This window comes from Pochonia chlamydosporia (genome assembly GCF_001653235.2).
Source record: "Pochonia chlamydosporia 170 chromosome Unknown PCv3seq00008, whole genome shotgun sequence".
Taxonomy (NCBI): domain Eukaryota; kingdom Fungi; phylum Ascomycota; class Sordariomycetes; order Hypocreales; family Clavicipitaceae; genus Pochonia; species Pochonia chlamydosporia.
This window is the reverse complement of record NW_019154043.1, coordinates 1702-19717: the sequence shown is the minus strand read 5'-3', so window position 1 is coordinate 19717 and position 18016 is coordinate 1702. Positions and strand designations below refer to the sequence as shown.

The window sequence follows — 18016 nt, the reverse complement described above, 5'->3', positions numbered from 1 at the left end:
GTTATACTATATTACTAAGGCTAACTTTTTCCCTGCGTTTTTTACCATATTTAAAGCTATAATAATAAGAGAAAATATTTAGGAAGCTTTTTAAGGCATAGAACTTATTCTATTTAATCTAAAAAGCGTCTTATTACGCCTAGATATAAGGCTATAAACTCTAATGCTAGTTAAAGAGACACTAGAGCTACTAAACGCGTGGGTTCTAAAGACCCTAAATAATCTAATAGAGGTAACTTTATACACTAACTATATTAAAAGATAAATTAGTTACTATTAGGAAAGGTTACTAATATTAATTTTAGTTACTATAGACTAGATTACTAAGAGAATATATAGTATTATATATAAGATAGCTCTCTTAAAGGCAGAGGTTAACTAACTTTAAGAGGCAAATATACTACTAAGTAAGTAGCATAGAGCTAAAAAAACATAAGTATATTAAGGCAGTAGTATAACTATTACTAAGGGATAAGCTCTTTAAGGCTAGAATAATATAGAAGAGCAGATAAAGCAGAAAGATTACTAGACTAGAGGTTATAAGCCCTATAATAAGATAAAAGGTTAGCAGTATAATATGTGTAGTAATACTTTATTAGCCTAAAATAAACACACCTAAGAGCTTAGAGTGGTCCGCGTAATACCTTAGTTACATGCAGCTTATTAGCAATTTAGTCTAGATTATTACTTCCCTTTAGTCTAAATAGTTAGAATCCTTCTAATTGCCTAGATTAAATAGTATTTAATTCTTAATTGCTTTAGTCTTTCTAGAAGATTTTCCTAATATTATTTGGTGGTATACCTTTATGAGGTATAGTATATAGCAAAGGAAAGTGCTTTTAGACTAGGTAGTTAAAAGTCTCCTGCTTGCTTAGATTAAATAGTATTTAATTCTTAATTACTTTAGTCTTTCTAAAAGACCTTAGCAATATTATTTAGTAGTATACCTTTATAAGATATAACCTATAGTAAAGAAAGGTACTCTTAGTTAATAAGAGATTTAGTAAATAAGTATTAAATGCATTAAGTAAATAGCTCTAGTTAAGAAAATCGCGGTTAAGTCTGTTAATTATGGGTTATCTAGCTAGAGGGGGCAAAACCTCCCTTTTATCTGTGCGATAGCTATAAGATTAAATAAAAACACTAAGTCCCTTTTTCCTATCCCTTGTTAAGCTACTAGGTGTGAGCAATTCCGCCCACATAATATAATCTAAGCTTCTAAAGAGATACTATTTACTCTTAATAATACTACTAATTTGCCTCTAAAATAATAACTATTACCTTTAAGAAGCTTACCTGCCTTTATTATTTATATACTATAGCTAAGAAGTTTAAGAATAGCACGCTTAAAAAGAGTAATATTCTCTAGATATTATGCTATTTCCCTCTTAAGTCTACTACTATTAAAGGTAGTATTAAGGTTACTAAATACTATACTTAGTATAAAAAGTATAGTAATACCTATAAGCCTATAATTCTCCTAGATTCCTCTTATTTTCTACTAGTATTTACTAATATTTTATTATAGACTCTACCTACTATAGTAGGTAATTTTAAACTAGCTATAAGAGCTAGTTATAGCTATAATAAACTTAGAAGATAAAAATAATAGATCTTCTCTCTTCTTAGATAAGTTCTAAGCGCTTTATACTAGACTTTTACTAGTAATTATATATAATTTTAACTATATAGAGACTACCTATTATATTACTTTTAGGCTTACTAGTGCTATTAAGGCTAAGTAAGTATATAGCTTTATTATAATAATTCTAGGAATTTACTTACTAATAGCTATAATTTAGCCTATTATTACTATCTATTAGTAGTATATTATAAGCTAATAGTAGCTTTAGGTTTTTTAATTTTTACCTCTACTTTATAGAAGTATAGGTTAGCTCTTTCCTAATAAATTTATAGCTTCTTATTAATATTTTAATAGCCTAATTATAAGAAAGAGTTACTAGCCTAAAAGAATAGCTAAATTCTCTATTTATACCTATATAACCTAGGATATTACTTCTAGGTAATAGCTATTTACTAGGTTTACTCTCTTACTAAGAAGGCAAGTAATAAGAAAGAGAATATATACCCTCTAAAGGAGAGTAGTAATAAACTTAAAGGGTCTACTATAAACTCTTTTCCTCTTACTTTACTCTCTCTTTAGAAGTATTATATATAGCTTTTATTTATAGTAATAAATACCTAAAGAGCTAGATTTAAAATAGAGTTTTAATAGCAGTAAGTACTACCTTTTATTATAGTTATTATTACTTCTTACTATATTTTCTGTAATATTTTCCTCTAGTTTAGCCTGCCTAGGCTTACTTAAATACTTAGATTATACTAGTAGTATTTTCTATATTCTTAGTAGTAACCTATTAGTTATATTTAGCAGGCTATTCTTTCTATTTTACTAGGTATAAGATACCTTCTTAGAAGTTTCTCTAGTTCTTAACTTTCTCTACTTTATACTTATTCTTATTATCTTTTAATTTAGGCATAAAGAGTACCTTTTTACTTATATCTTACCTATATTTCTATAGTTCTAATATAATAATAGGAAATATATTATATAGCTAACTATATTATTATAGTAGAGCTATCCTATATACTTATTTTCCTACTATCTTAAGGACCTAAAATAGTCTAATATAGCAGGAAATTAGCTTTCTTTTTCTCTTCTTAAATTAGAGGTTCTTAGTAGCTAATATAACTAAGTCTTCTCTCTTTAGAGTAAGTAGCTAATACTATAAGTTATAATACTTTACTTATACTTTTATAGCTTTTTACTAGTAACTCTTAAGTTACTTATATACTTTATAGAGCTTTTAAGTATAGACTTTTACGCTTAAAATCTCTCTTATATTACTCTTAGCCTTAAGAGTAAGGTAAAACTCTAGTATATAGCCTATTAAGGTATAATAAGAAGAGAGGCCTATAGTACTACTAACTATATTATTATAAGTAAATTAGGCTTATAGTAGTAGTTATAACTAGATAGCCTATTTCTCTTCTATAAAGTAGTATAAATAATACTTAATAACCTAGTTTATTTGCTCTATTTGCCTATTAGTTTATAGGTAAAAAGCTATAAATAGCCTTTACTTTATCTTTAATATATAGTAGAGGTTAGCCTAGAATTAGCTAGTAAAGACTAGCTCTCTATTAGATTTAATCCTTTATAGAGCTCTAAATTAGAGTTTAACTTTCTTATAAAAGAGCTCTATAAGACCTATAGTATTAATAGTAGTAGGTATAAAAAGAAAGAGAAAATACTTAGTATATTAGTCTACTATTACTAGGATTAAGTTAACTTCTTACCTACTATAGTAGCTTAAGAGTAATCCTATAATAAAGCCTATTAAGATAGGAATTAATACACAGGCCTAATAGTTTTACTACCTAGGCCTAACTCTTAACTAGGCCTAACTTTTAATATCTCTAATTTGCCTAAATTTATATAGTCTATAGGTACTTTTAGACTAAGGCAGTAAATTAAGCTACCTTAATAGCTACTATAGTAGCTACTAATTAATTAATTATAATAAGGTCTATTATAAACTATTTATATACTAGTATAATACTACTATAATATACTATTATATAATTATACTATTAAAATATATTTTCTGCTATTATACTCTATTATCTATTTTATTACTTAACTATAATATAATTTATATCTTACTTTTTATTTATAGTAAGTTTCTATTAACTTCTTATTCTCTAAATATTTAGCTATAATCTCTAACTACTTAATTATACTTCTATTACCTTACTAGCTTATAGAATAATAGTAAATCTACCTTTCTATTATTAGCTTATATCTTTAGCCTTTTTATTATTATCTTATAATATATTCTATTTTCTTATAAGAGTTAACTTATTTAGACTGCCTTATAGCTAATCTTACTTTTGCTTATATACTTAGCTTCTAAGCTAGCTAGTAGCCTAACTAGTAGATTAACTACTTATTATAATAGCTAGTAATTTTAGGATAGCTTCTTTACTATTCTTTAGTCTTCTATATAGTATAATTATAATTTTAGGGTTAAGAATTTATTAGTATAAATCTTATAATACTATCTTCTATAGCTACTAGTATAAATAGATATTCTACTTAGTAAAAGGCATTATAGATAATATTTTTTTATAAACTATATAATAGTAAGAAATACTAAGCTTAATAGAAACTATATAATTATTATTATATAGTCTAATAGAGCTAGAAAAAGGTTTCTTTCCTATAGGTATAAATTTATAAGTAATATAGTATTACTTTATAATTAGTCTAAGGCCTTTTAATAATATAGTTATTTAAAGTTTACTAAGATAGTCTCTAAGTAAGCTTTAATACTAGGAGATAGTAAGAATATTATTCTCTCTATATATATTCTAAAATATACCTTCTTAGTCATATATTATATCCTATATTGCCTTAATAAGTTAGTAGAGGTAGCTCATACTATTTAGTAGGTAATTCTTAATATTATTATTACTTACTTTTATACTAGAGGTAATATAGATACTAAAGTTATAATAGTAATAAATATAATAGTATGCCTATTAAGCTCTTATAGGTAGATAAGTTCTATAGAGATATTATAAAACTAAGTATTAATTATTAAACTTATTATAAAGATCTCTTTATACTTACTTAAAAATACTCTTTATTTTAGTAAAGATAATATGCCTCTATATAATAATAATATCTTAGTAGGTATAAGAAATCTTTTTGCTAGTAGATAAAATACTAGTTAATAATATATCTATTATACTTTATATAATTAGTACCTATAAGAGTTAATTATTATTAGAGCTACTATTAGAGCTATTACTATTTAGTTAATTATTAATCTACTTAATTTTTATATTAAGTAGAATATTTATGTAAGGGACTAGCCTAGGGGCTCCTGCGGACTAGCGTTACTAATAGTAGCTTTTCTTTAAAGGAGAAGAGAAGAAGACTAAAAGGGGTTAGTATAGTTCCTAGCAGTACCCTTATAGGGTCTAGTTAAGCTCTAGTCTAGACCTATAGTGGGTTCTTAGGTAGCTCTCCCCACGTGCCTGTCTCCTTCTTTCCTAAGATCTAAGCGTTACGCTTAAATCCATAATAATTTAAAAGAATATAGTAAATATAAAGCTATTACTATATATTTAGAAATTAATTATTAAAGGTAGCTTTTATTAACTTATTAAAGTTAGTAATAATAATATAAGGTTACCTAATAGAATACTGCTAGATTAGTTAACTAATACTCTCTATAAGAAATTAAAACCTCTCTCTTCTCTTATTATTAATTAAGCTAAATATAGTATTAAATATTATACTAAGGTATATTTAGCTAGTAGCTTAAAATAAAGAAAGCTTAAATTAATTAGTATTATATATATTATTAAGGCTTAATACTTTAGGGAATTATTTCTATATTTATAAATAGTAGGAAAATATCTAGATAAGACCTAATAGCCTATTTAAATTATTATTAGCCTATTTTAAGATATATAGGATCTTCTTTTTATTAAAAAGTTTAATTAGTACTATAGTAGATATATAGCTATTAAGCTTCTTCTAACTAATAAGAGAATAAGTATTATAGATATCCTACTAACTAAGTGCTATCTTAGAGTAATACTCTTTAATAATAGCAGCTATATTACTAGCCTATATACTAGCTTAATAGCTTATAGATTTAATAGTAGCCTTAACTAGCATATTAAGGCATTAATAAGAAGGATATATAGATACTATAATACTCTATTTATAGTTATACTAGTAATATTTTAGATCTTTATACTACTAGAGAAGCTACTTACTCTTCTCTAAAGCTTTAGTAGTTATCTTCTATTTATATCTATATTTTTAAGACCTTTAATCTTAAAGACTATAGCTTTCTAAGTCTTAAGGCTTCCTAAAATAATTATATTAAAATATCTAATTAGTTATCTCTTATAAGAATATTAATTCTATTAAATAATCCTAAAACTATTACTCTTTATAAAGGTATTAACCTAATTAAAGAGAATATTAGCTAAAGGCACTAGATTGCTAGGTATAATTAGATTTAAAATTAGATCTTAAGCTAGAGATAGAGACTATTAGTTTAGCAATAAATTAATACTCTTAGGTGCTAGTAATACTTAGTATAATAGTATAGATAATATATAGAGTAGAGAGTATAATAGTAGAGAGTTATAAGCTTTTAAACTTAAAGGTAATTACCTCTATCTCTCTTACTATACTTAAACCTACTTATAAGACTAAGTAAGATCTATAGTTAACCTTTAGCCTTTACCTATAATCTCTTATACTATATTTATTATAGATTTAAACTTAACTCTTATTCTTATTAGAGGCTAAGAGGTAAATAGTAGTAATAATAGTAATTTAGGTAGCTTAAAGGCAAATAGATTAAGCTTTAGACCTAGTATAAGCACTCTAACTTATTATATTTATAGTAATCTAGAGAAAAAGTTATTCTAAAGATAAATCTTATAATTATAATAGAATTACTATTTAGGTATAAGTAAACCTTATATGCTATATAGGTAGGGAAAGCTTAAGAATATTTATAGATATAAGGCAAATAGGTTATTAAGTATATTATTATCTTCTATTTTATATTATTACCTAATACTAGTTATATAACTATTTAAGAATTATAGTTAGCTTTTATAATATAGCAAGCTATATCTAAGTTATTAACCTAATTATAGTTATTTACTTTAGTTATATTAGCTATTAGAACTAGGCTTTTACTTCTAATAAAGTATAATATATTATAAGCTCTACTTTATAGATAGAGATATTATAAAGATATAACTACTTATAAATTATATAAGATAAAAATATATATATAAACTAGATTATACTACTTAAAGCTATTACTATATAGTATAAAGTATAGTATAATAATCTAAGTATATATATAATTAGTATAATAACTACTATAAGAGGGAAGATATAATAAAGAAAAAAAGAGTTTAATAAGCTCTTAGGCTTATAAGCTTAAATGCTATTAATCTTACTTATTAAAGTAGCTAGGCTTAGCTTATTACTATAAAGTAAGTATAAAGCCTAGGTACTTAGGCTTAAAGTAGTAGAATTTCTAGAGCTTAATAGAAATATTTTAGGCAAATTAGAGATATTAAAAGTTAGGCTTAGTTAAGAGTTAGGCCTAGGTAGTAAAACTATTAGGCCTATATATTAATTCCTATATAGTATAGATAACTATTTCTCTTATTCTTAAGAGTTAATAGCAGTAAGAGAGACTCTATAAATACTATAGTAGAAAACTATAAGGTTACTAATTATATAGAGAATAAAAGGGGTTATAGTTACTTAAGAGAACTTATATTATCTTATAAATTAGGCGCTTATAAGGTTTATAGCTATATAGCTATCTAGGTTTATATATATTTTAATAGCTTTTTAGCCTTATATAATTATCTAGCTCTTAAAGTAGTACCCTATAGGTACTTCTTTCTATATAGTAAAAGTAAGAGTAGCTACTTTTACCTCTAGCTATTTTCTAGGGTATTTTATGTATCTTTAAGTAGCTTATTATAAGCTAGGCATAAATATCTCTTACTCTTATAGTTATAATACTAGGGTTTCTAAGATAGCCTAATATTATTTAGGCTAGATAGTTAGTATCTTCCTATTATAGTTAAGAGAAATAATAGCTATTTTTCTAGTAAGTTCTTATGCTATTATTTACTTGCCTTATAGCTTTATCTCTTATTAAGACTTTCTTCTTATTTCTATTTCCCTTTTCTAAGCATTATATCCTAAAATTACTAGGCTAATTATACTACTTTCTCTTAGGTTATTTCTATTATAAAGGTATATAGATTAATATAGTCTTATAGCTCTAAGTAAAGTTTTATAAAGAAGATAAGAGCTCTAGCCTTCTTACTAGGTCTTTCTAGGTATTTCTCTAGTAAATTAAGATAGATACTAAAGTCTATTAGGCTTTACCTCTCTAGCTGCTAAGCCTTTTTAAGCTGTATAGCTATCTAAGCCTTTTAGTTTATAGTATTTTTTAGTAGGATAAGAGTCTATACTTAGAATTCTTCCTAGTTATTCTTAAGGTCTTCCCTCTTACTACCTAGTTATTTATTAAGGTATTAGTTCTATTTTACTCTATATATAGAGGTTATATAGTCTAGTATAAAGAGAATCTTCTAATAATTATAGTAATACTTATACTTTACTTTATTAAAGGTATAAATTAGGTTATTTATCTAGATCTTATGCTTTTATAAATTAGTTAGATAGAAGAGAGCTATAATATTCTTAATCTTAATCTCTTAGCTACTACTACCTAAGAAGTTCTAGAAGTCTTAGTAGTATCTTATAAGAGTATTACTAGAGAAATATCTACTTATATAGTTTATAAGCTAAAGTAGCTAATTCTTCTTTTCTTATAGTTTTTATAGCTCTTCTAGCTATATAATTTAGGTATATATAGCTACCTATTTAACCTTAATTAGAAGGGGAATCTCTATCTCTTAAATAGAAGCTATAGTATTTACTATACTTAAGGTTAGCTAGGAATATACTATAGGCATAAGAGTATTTTATATGCTTTTAGTTTTTATATTACTTTTAGGTAGCTTAAAGAGAAGCTTTAGAATTATAATAAGCACTATAATAATAGTAGATAAAGCTAGGTAGTAGTAATAGGGTATATTACATTTAAGACTAAAGCTTACTCTTATATGTGTATGTGTAAAGCGCTGGTAATATGCAGGCAAAGGGGCAGTAACACGCGGTAGAGAGCGGGGTATTGCTCGTGCGCGCGTGCACCTTACAGGCTCTATAAGGGGCTAGCTTAGCAGCTTCTGCAAGCTAGCGTTACTAATAGTAACTTTTCTTATTGAGAGAAGAGAAAAAGAGAAGAGATTAGCCTAGCTCTATAGAGAGCCCTTATAGAGTCTAGCTAAGCTCTAGTAAAAACCTGTGATAGATTCTTAGGTAGCTCTTTTAGCGTACTTATCTCTTTCTTCCCTTAAGATCTAAGCGCTACCCTTAAATCCATAACACAGATAGACTATTACGCACAGCTAATATTACGATATAAAATGTGAGGATTCTTGTTTTTTTCTCCTAGCTAGCTAAGGGGCTCTAAGATGCCCTATTTAAGGGGCTAAATCTAACACCTTAGGTGCCTAAGGCAGCCGTTAGGGTGGCTGGCTGTGGTACGTGCTAAATCCACCAAATTCTGGCACTTAACAGCTAATATAGCAGATTAAATATTGTCTTTCGTGTATTTTAACATGGTGATTCCAAAAATTTAAACAGAAATGCAATTGCTCTAAAATTGCGCGAGAAATTGCGGTTGGAATGTAGGTTATTTGCTGTTGAAAGGATGAAAAAGGGTGGGCGGTTGATGGGTCCCCGACGTTATCACGGCTGTCTGGATACCAACTTGGTCCATGTACTCGATGTGTTCTTCCAGAGTCGCAGGAAACGGACTGTAGTTCACATTATAGAAATTGTCTTCAAATTCTGATTTCAACTCAGGTACCGTTCCTGGAAAGCAGTGATGATGTACATCGATACACCCAAGTCCGGTAAAAGCTGTCGACCGATGAGTGGACGCATCGCCGTTAGGGACGTCTGATTGATTCATGTTTTGGTTGCGTTAAATCGTAAACGTATTAAGCACACGAGATTCAATGTGCAGACTATACAGATGGCTGATTAATTTAATCGTCGATTATATATTCTTTATAATATCATTGTGTCTACGCCTCCGAGATGCCGGATGTGGGTAAGTCCGCTCCAGCATCAATGTTTCGGACGCTATGTCCGAAGCTTCTACCTACACCGGAGCAGCCCTCCGAACACGCTCATCCTACACTGTGGCCCGTTAACATATTTTGACAGCAATTGTCATGTATTGGAGGCTAGCTTACTTCTGTTCGAAGTAAAAGCGCAACTCTCGAGGCGACTCCCGGCAGGTCATCACCTGCCCTGCTTAGTAATATACTGAAGCAGGGATGGGGGGACATAATGCCCGCAAAACCTCTTCCACGGCGTTGAATATTCCATTTTCTCTTTGGTGCTCTTTGGTTTACAACATTCGGGAATCCTTGAGATACTAATTACAGCGAATTTTACCAGTAGGAAATATCAGTAACATGCTGTGACTGAATTTGGGAGGTGTGCATATAAATTGAGATTTGGATATGTATAATTAGAGTCTGACATTCGACAGGCTCTGCTTGATGGCGATCATGGGGAGCCTGGTGGTGGCACGGTGTCAAGTGACTTCAGACGAGCAGCAAACCCCAACTGGCACGTCTCGAGCAGCTGGTCAACGGGAGGTATAGCGCTTCCCCTGTGTAAGATTGTGATTGGCACGGTTTATCCCGATGCCTGCCTCCCTGACTTGAGGGCATTGAATGGCGCAAGTTTGGGGCGTCCTTAACCGTTCCTTTGGTGCCGCTGAATCCAAGACGGGTTAACCTTTTCAGAAACCCAGGTGAGCGCTGCCTGACTCGCTTTTGACCAATCAGCCGTTTCCCGGCCGTAGTGACTCAATTCTGTTACCAGTGCTTTTTGTCTACTATTTGTGGCCCGCCATGGCTGGCAGCATATTGCGCTTTTGTTTAATCAGAAGGCGTCGCATGTTTACATTATCACACTGAGTTAATTATCACTAACTAATCCGCTTTATACTTCTATGTGTCTTCTTTTCTTTAGGTAATAGGTCATAAGCCTATTTCTTGGGAGCTTTATACTGGACCTAGACATGATTTCCATTGTCTGGGCACGTTGCAGCGAGGAGAGACCGGCGGGTGATTTCGTCAGCAGAAGGAAGTCTGCTAAGAACACAAAGAACTGCCTTAATTGTTGTAATAAGTGGCAAATATCATTAAAGATAACGGACCACGTTATACAATCCATTTAAGCCAATTTAGAAAGTCAGGGTTGTTGCACGGTGTGGTGTCGCCCATGATGTCACGGCCATGTCGCCATTTGCTGCTGGCCCCGTGGCGCACATTGTGTGAGCCACGAACGTAAGCTGGATTTCCAAGTGTCAACATTTCCGCCCCAATGACCTCAAGATAAGACACGCCATGTTTTCACTCTTCGGACTCTCAGGCGTGCCTCTAAATTTGAGACGGCTAACGTTTGCAGAATGATATCTGGTGTAGAGACTAGAAGGAGTGGGACGCAAATACTGACTTGCACCTGTAAACACAGCAGCGAGACGGGCAAATCACCCGCCACGCCGTCTCGTGTATACATAGGTTATTTAAACGAACCAAAGCGCAGGTCATTGCGTTATCATTGTGTGACTGACATCTTTGTTCTACTGCCCGGTATACCACAGTTCCGGACTTGCCGCGAGAGAAGTTATGTCAACGACAGCAATATGGTTGAAGTAGAAAATCATGGGAACTGGCTTCTCTCTGCCACGTTGCTATTCGGGATTTGGTCCGCACTCATGTTCTGTGTGCGCGTTTGGGCAAAACTGAACGTTAGACGATGGGGTATAGACGACTATGCCGTGACGGTGGCTTTCGTAAGTCTGGTTATCCTTATGTACAGCTCAATTCACCAACGTATTTCCACGCACAGGCTATTTCGATACTAGACGTTGCCGCTATATTTGCTGCAATAAAACGAGGATATGGTGCTTCGTTTGATCGGATACGGGTTGAGGATCAACGCGCGGTAATACGAGTGCGACACCCCGTTGGATTATTGCATGGTTTCGATGAAGACCAAATACACTAACTACCGCATCAGTTGCTTTACGCGGCCCAGCAATTTTACATTCTAGCCATGGGATTCTGCAGAATATCCACGGCTCTATTTCTTGTACGTCTAGCATATCCAGGCCCCCAGGTGAAACCAAGCTACATTATGGCTGGTATCTCTGGAGCATGGACAATGGCCTCAATGCTCACGGTTGCGCTGCGAGGCAACCTCCATTCACCATGGACTACTGTAGATGGCACAGGCCCACTGGTAAGTACTTTGGCACATTTACACAAGCAATATTTGTCTCATGATAACCATGCGCACAGCATGCTCGCTGGATTGCAGTAGAAGTCACTGGCTTAGTTATCGAGTTCCTGCTGTTGATGTTGTCCATTAAGCTAGTCAATGGTCTGCATCTCAACGCACAGAAGCGTCTAGTCGTTTTGTCCGTATTTAGCGTTCGTTTACTGTAAGCTGCTCACTGGGTGAATGGCTTTCTCGCCGCACTATCGCCTACGTACTAATCTGCCTCCCAGGCTGATTCCCCTCGTCATCGCTCGTCTATACCTCCTATCTCCGGCAGTCAACACTAAACCAACGTTCACAAGCATTGTCCCAAGCATTGTCTCCGAAGCCACCCTACACTTCTCCGTCATATTTACTTCCGTTACGTCTCTTCGGCCTTTCGTCCGGACGTTCCACGTCGATTGCAGAGTAGACGGCAGGACTAAATCAAAACATAATATCCGGTCAGGTGACGACTCAAGGCCTCTGGATTCATACCATAGACTTGATAATCTTAGAGATTCTGATGCAAATCGGCAAGAATCAAACACCTTTGGATGGCGAGCAGTGGCATATCCTGCTAGAACACATGTCTACGCCACTCACAAGTCGTCAGGGGCTGAGGCTACCGTAAGTGAAGCTGAATTGATTTCACGGAGGAGCAACGAAGCGACGCCATCAAGTCAGAGTTATCTCGCCGACACGATGGCTATTCAAAAGACGGTCAGTTGGTCATTTCAATACGAGCAGAGCGCTATTTAATCTGTAGTCTGGGAGGCGCTGTTTCCCCCACCGGGTTAGGCGGCACCCCGATCGGGCAAGACGCCCTCGCCGCCATTGGCCTGCCCCACGCCAAAACCCCACCGACCATGTCCTGTAGTATAAATACGTTGAACTTCCCACCACCTCGTCGACTTGTACTCTTTACTTCAGTCTGTTTCCTCATCGTGGTTTTTCCCTCATGGCCAGCCCTTTTTTGAGCTCCACACTTCCCGATCACGCACATCCTTTCTTCATTTCCTGCCCTGTTCCTTACGCTCCCCTGAGTCAGTTCGCAAGATGCACGTCTGCCCCGACGCCTCTCTCCGGACGATGGAGAAGCCAGTCAGGAGGCTTCTCTTCTATTACGGCAATTGCTCATCGAACTCTAGTTTTTGCGATTTGCAGGTGACGATATTCGGACACGCAATCTTCTCTCCGCCACTCTTCTGACGTCTCTCCCGAATAACGACTTATTGGGACAAGGTTCTTGCGTTAGACATAAGGCTTGAGGCAGACTCACGACAACTAAACTAATTGCCAAAAATGCCTCATACCCGATATGGACACGTCATCAATATTGCCTCAACGAGCTGAAATGCCTGGCGTGCATTGAGTCGGCCCGTCAATGCATGCGCCGGGCGGCTAGATAGGAACTTTTGGAAATGACGAGGGTGCAGAAGTCACTCGTCATGGCGACTCTGGCTGGTAACTCAACACTGAAAATAGAATGCATTGATGGATCGGCATCCATGGTGTCCCGCACTAGACTTTCGCACTTGTTCCCAAATCGACTGATGACGACGACATGGATGAGGGCAGAGGACACCATGTGCAATTAGTGGACGGTTAGGCTGACCGGAAGGTTCAACCAGGACAGAGAGGGCTGATTCGCGGCGATATTGCCTAGGTGAGGAACACCTCCGGAAGGTGGTGCGGTAAATGCGGTCCGGCATCGTCATGATTGGTGATTGGAAAGACTTCCTTTCAGGTTGCTTGCAGACATGCTTCGACTAGTTGGGAGGTCGAGATCTGGTTGATTGAAATTGAACGAGCAAGCCTAGGAGCAGGAATGGCATCGGCTTGGACATGCTGGACCGTTCCAAGTACTTAAGACGTTTGCCTTGCGCTCTCTGGAATCAGAATCACATAGTTCTCACCCCCTCAATTTAACGGTCACATGCACTTACGATGGCGACTCTCATTTCTCTTGACGACCAGCGTATTTGGGCACCACCAAGGCACAATTTCACCCAGGAATCTTTTAGCGAACCATCGTCCTGCAAGCAGCAGAAGCTACCGCTACAGCACATAACTGCTCCATCGCCTCCAGCAGACGGATTCGTGCTGCCCGGAAGCAGCAGCAACGATGCTATAATTATTTCCTCCGATGAGGAGGATGACACGGACAATGAAGATGATGGCGTCAACGATCCGTTGCAGAGTTCTCGACCGTGTGAATCGCATTCGTCCGTTGCGGGAAACGATGCGGCAAGTGATGTATCTGGAGAGTGGGATGAATCTTATTATGGAACAATCGACGGTTAGTAGGCCTGAGGCAAATGAGTTCCAAGTGTTTCATTCGTACTGACCATAGGTCCTTAGATACCCATCCTCAACTTCTCGGCACAGTAGATGATCATACTGTCACTTCTCTGCCAGCGGCTGAACAAGACTCACTTCGGACAGAAGTATCAAGACTAGCATCATCCGGTTCTGTAGCCCACGACTCAATGGAGGCCCCATTTAGCCAGTCTGCATCCGTGCCACAAACTTCAGGCTACTCAGGCGAAATGCCACTGGACCGGACAGATTCCTTTGCAGCCGCTCAAGAGTCTGATGACGAACTCTGCCCTTCTCACCAGCTTGAAACTCGGGGCCTGACTTTGCTGAATCATAATGACTTCGTCGACGATATCAATAACGCCGACGCCTCGGCCAATGTCCAGAAGGCAGGCAACAGCGCTCTTGTGCTTTTGCCCCTAGGTTCGAGGACTTTTGACCATGCGACTGTCCCAAATACAATCCAAGAAAGCAAGCCCTTGGATGGATCAATTGGCAAAGCACAAGACTTCATGGACAGTCAAGGATGCCACACAGTGGAATCCAACACGCAACATCTCGAAGAAATCCAGCCCCGAGCAGCCGCAGTTATTAACGCAGAGGGAAGGACTAGGACGCCCAACATATGTGACGGTCGCAACAAGCGCCGGAGGCGCAAAGCTTGCGAACCCACGGGCGAAGGAAGTGACAGCGGTGATGAATTTACCCCAGCACGGAAGCTTCGGAAAGCAAGTTCGCATCGTCAAACACAAAAACGGAATCCAAGCCGTTGCCGCAAATCTAAAAGAGACGTCACCGAATCGCAAGCAAAGAATCACGGGAACATTTCTGGGAGCAAAGATTATAATCTTGACACCACCATCGCAAGTTATGAGGAATGGCTTCTTTCAGATGCCGTGCTCAAATGTATTCGCGATAACGGTACCATGACGTTTCAAATGCAATTCACCCACACGACCTCTCCCTGTGGTATTCACACCAAACACCCAAAGGATACGACAGACGAGTCTCCCCCAGACACAGGTCAGCCGCATACCGGCGCAAAAAAGCCCAAAGACCGCAGATGGTTCAAGACGAAGGCTTTGACTCCAGAGCAAGACGTTCTAACCTATCAAGCATCGCCGAATGACAATGACAACGCTGGTATCTACCAAGCGGAATTACTAGCACGGTGGGGTAAGAACCTCTTCTTTCTAAGGTGGGACGTTGATGGCAGTACTGGTTGGGAGCCACGAAGGAACATTCTGGACAAGAATATGCTACACAATTTTGAGTCAACTTACACCGGATTTGATAAGGGAGTCGATGTGTTGCATACGCGCCAAAGCAAACGTGGTAAGCGGCAATATCTTTTGCATTTCCACGGTCGCCCTCAATCCGAAGATTTTTGGGTTAGTACGGACTTATTGAGCTCAACTCTCCTTGAAAGAGCCAGGCAGCTGCATTTCGACCAACTAGAATGAGGACTTGGGGGTAGATCCATTAATAAGATTCTCGTCAAAAGTATCCCTTGTTTTCGTTTAGAATGACCACAACTTAACCCGACTTATTACTACGCGCTCACCAATGATGAAGCTGGAGCCTGTGATACTTACACACAGAGGAGCTTGACTGGTGGATGCTGATAAGGCCAACATTCGAGCTGAGGGCGAGCGTCGTGGCTGCCGTAAAACCATATTGCCCTCATTAGACTGCATCAGGTTCAAATAAAAGATATCGTTGTCGGTTTTGGCGTTCTCCAGGAAGGGTCAGTCGACCACACTCTACCAACCCGTTCGAATAAGTCATTGTCGCCATCGTCCAGCCTTCTAAGCAGTATTCATAATGTTGATCTATGCGAGCATGGCGCACTACATGCAACTCCCAGAGCGTAATAATGCGATTCCACGTCTCGCAGCCCAGTCGAAAATACAAGTGTTTTCGAAACGCACTCCTGCTTCTTTAGGGTTAATCGCTGCATGTAGGTTGAACTTGTACGAAGGATATTCCACTGGTACGGTCCTTCAACTTCCGGTCGCTTCGGCAGCGTGGTGCTGGCGGTTGTGGGTCGGTTTCTACATTGCACTGATGAAGCCTACCCCATATATGTAGAATCTGTCTTCCGTGTTTTATGAAGACTCGTACACGTAATTCGACCATTGACCCCTTGGGATCATGCCCACCAGCGTTGACCCCACCAAGAACAGAAGCCCATGACCAAGATGGAACGTGGTTTTCAGAAGTGAACACGGCAGGATATTTCGTGGCGCTCCAAAGAAGCCCATCCGGCAAATTCGCTTCCCATATGCCTGAAAAGTATCCTCCGCGAAGGACTTGGCTCCCAATAGTTGCTATGCCAGAGATCCCGGGCAATCTATCCCTTTCGTATGTGAGTTGAAGAGTAGAGTACTCTTCTAGTAAATCAGCCCAAGCTCTGAAAAACAATTCCTCAAACAGCGTTCTGTCCGAGGATTTAAAGACATCCATCGCTGCAAGACAATGTACCAGAGCATTGGCCTCTGTGCCTCCGTCGTTATCGTCCTGACCATCTTCTGAAAACCTAGCCATCCGACAAGTCCAGTATATCTGTCTCGAAGTGAAATCTATCGTACGACGAGATAGAAGTCTTTCTTGCTTAACCCAAGCTCTTTGAAGCAGGGGGCTGGCCTCTACGTCCTCCGAGAATGAACGCATAATTTCTGTATGCTCCCTAAAAAATACTTGTCCAGCTCCCAATTTCCCTTGACAAACTTTGAAATTTACTGGGATCCCGGAGCGGTGGGGTTTATGAAGAAACCCTTCCGAAGCGCCGCTCGCAGAGGTGGCAGCTATGACCAAGTATGCATTAGCAAATGTCAGCTTTCTTAGAGTCCACCGCTAGCCTTCTGTGCCGTGCATCCCATTGGGTTAGAGGTTTCGCAACTCACGGCGCAAATCATAAGAATAACTCTAATACGTAGGTTTGTAAATAGGAGAAATGCTGTAAAGCCAGCACTGATGACGGCAAAAATGAGCTGTAGAATGGGAACTGTAATCCAGCCACGGGGGTATAATTGTTTGGCTGGAGGTTTAATCACGCTATAGTTCATTGGTAATGCCATGACGGCTACTTGAGGGCCTGGAGATCCCCATGTTGGTGGTCCTTGTGGAGCGTATGTCGAAGTCATCGAGATGACAGTTTGTGCGGAGGGCTCGGCTGTTTTTTGTTAATCGAATCAATGGCCGACCCCAGCAGTTCGAATGCACGATGGGTGCAAGTTTTTGGGAATGTTCAGAATGAGTCGATGTGCAACAATGAGAGTTTTACAATAAAGTGATATGAGCAAGTACAGTCGAAGAAATGAGATAGGGGGAATTGCTCATCCCAAGGAAGAAGGTGACGTGGAGGCAAGGCTGTCGCAAGCCAATGTTGTGTTGGACGATCCTCTGGAGCTGGGTATTCGGACATTGTGTTGATCTCTACCGAATGCAGGTGAAGTTCAGCCTTGGGCTAGACCTGACTGGGGTTGTGCTGAGCAGGCTTATGCAGGCTTATGCAGTGATTCTTCGCATTCAATACGAACGGACTATCTAGGAAGCAACGATGGGTACGGTGATTTAATGTCGCTGGGATTTGAGGAACTGGATGGAGATCTGCAGGGCCTGTGTAGTTTGGCGACAGAGCGGGGAAACGACGGTCTGATGTAGAGGCCACAATCGCAGAGATAG

At 37.0% G+C, this 18016-nt stretch overlaps 3 protein-coding genes across 3 annotated transcripts; 2 read left to right on the top strand and 1 right to left on the bottom strand.

Annotated features, from left to right (window-relative positions):
- Nucleotides 1–11390: 11390 nt before the first annotated feature.
- On the top strand, nucleotides 11391–12769 carry VFPPC_16769 (hypothetical protein; the record flags this gene model as incomplete). The annotated part of the gene is made up of 5 exons (XM_018294522.1): nucleotides 11391–11540; nucleotides 11597–11692; nucleotides 11768–11989; nucleotides 12049–12191; nucleotides 12259–12769. 5 exons carry the CDS (start codon nucleotides 11391–11393, stop codon nucleotides 12767–12769), a joined length of 1122 nt encoding a protein of 373 aa, XP_018138668.1.
- A 1188-nt stretch (nucleotides 12770–13957) lies between these two features.
- Nucleotides 13958–15792, top strand: VFPPC_18192 (hypothetical protein; the record flags this gene model as incomplete). The annotated part of the gene is made up of 2 exons (XM_022429843.1): nucleotides 13958–14309; nucleotides 14372–15792. The coding sequence occupies 2 exons, from the start codon at nucleotides 13958–13960 to the stop codon at nucleotides 15790–15792; spliced, it is 1773 nt and encodes a 590-aa protein (XP_022285120.1).
- A 484-nt stretch (nucleotides 15793–16276) lies between these two features.
- Nucleotides 16277–17475, bottom strand: VFPPC_18191 (hypothetical protein; the record flags this gene model as incomplete). The annotated part of the gene is made up of 3 exons (XM_022429842.1): nucleotides 16277–17136; nucleotides 17187–17190; nucleotides 17236–17475. 3 exons carry the CDS (start codon nucleotides 17473–17475, stop codon nucleotides 16277–16279), a joined length of 1104 nt encoding a protein of 367 aa, XP_022285119.1.
- Nucleotides 17476–18016: the final 541 nt, after the last annotated feature.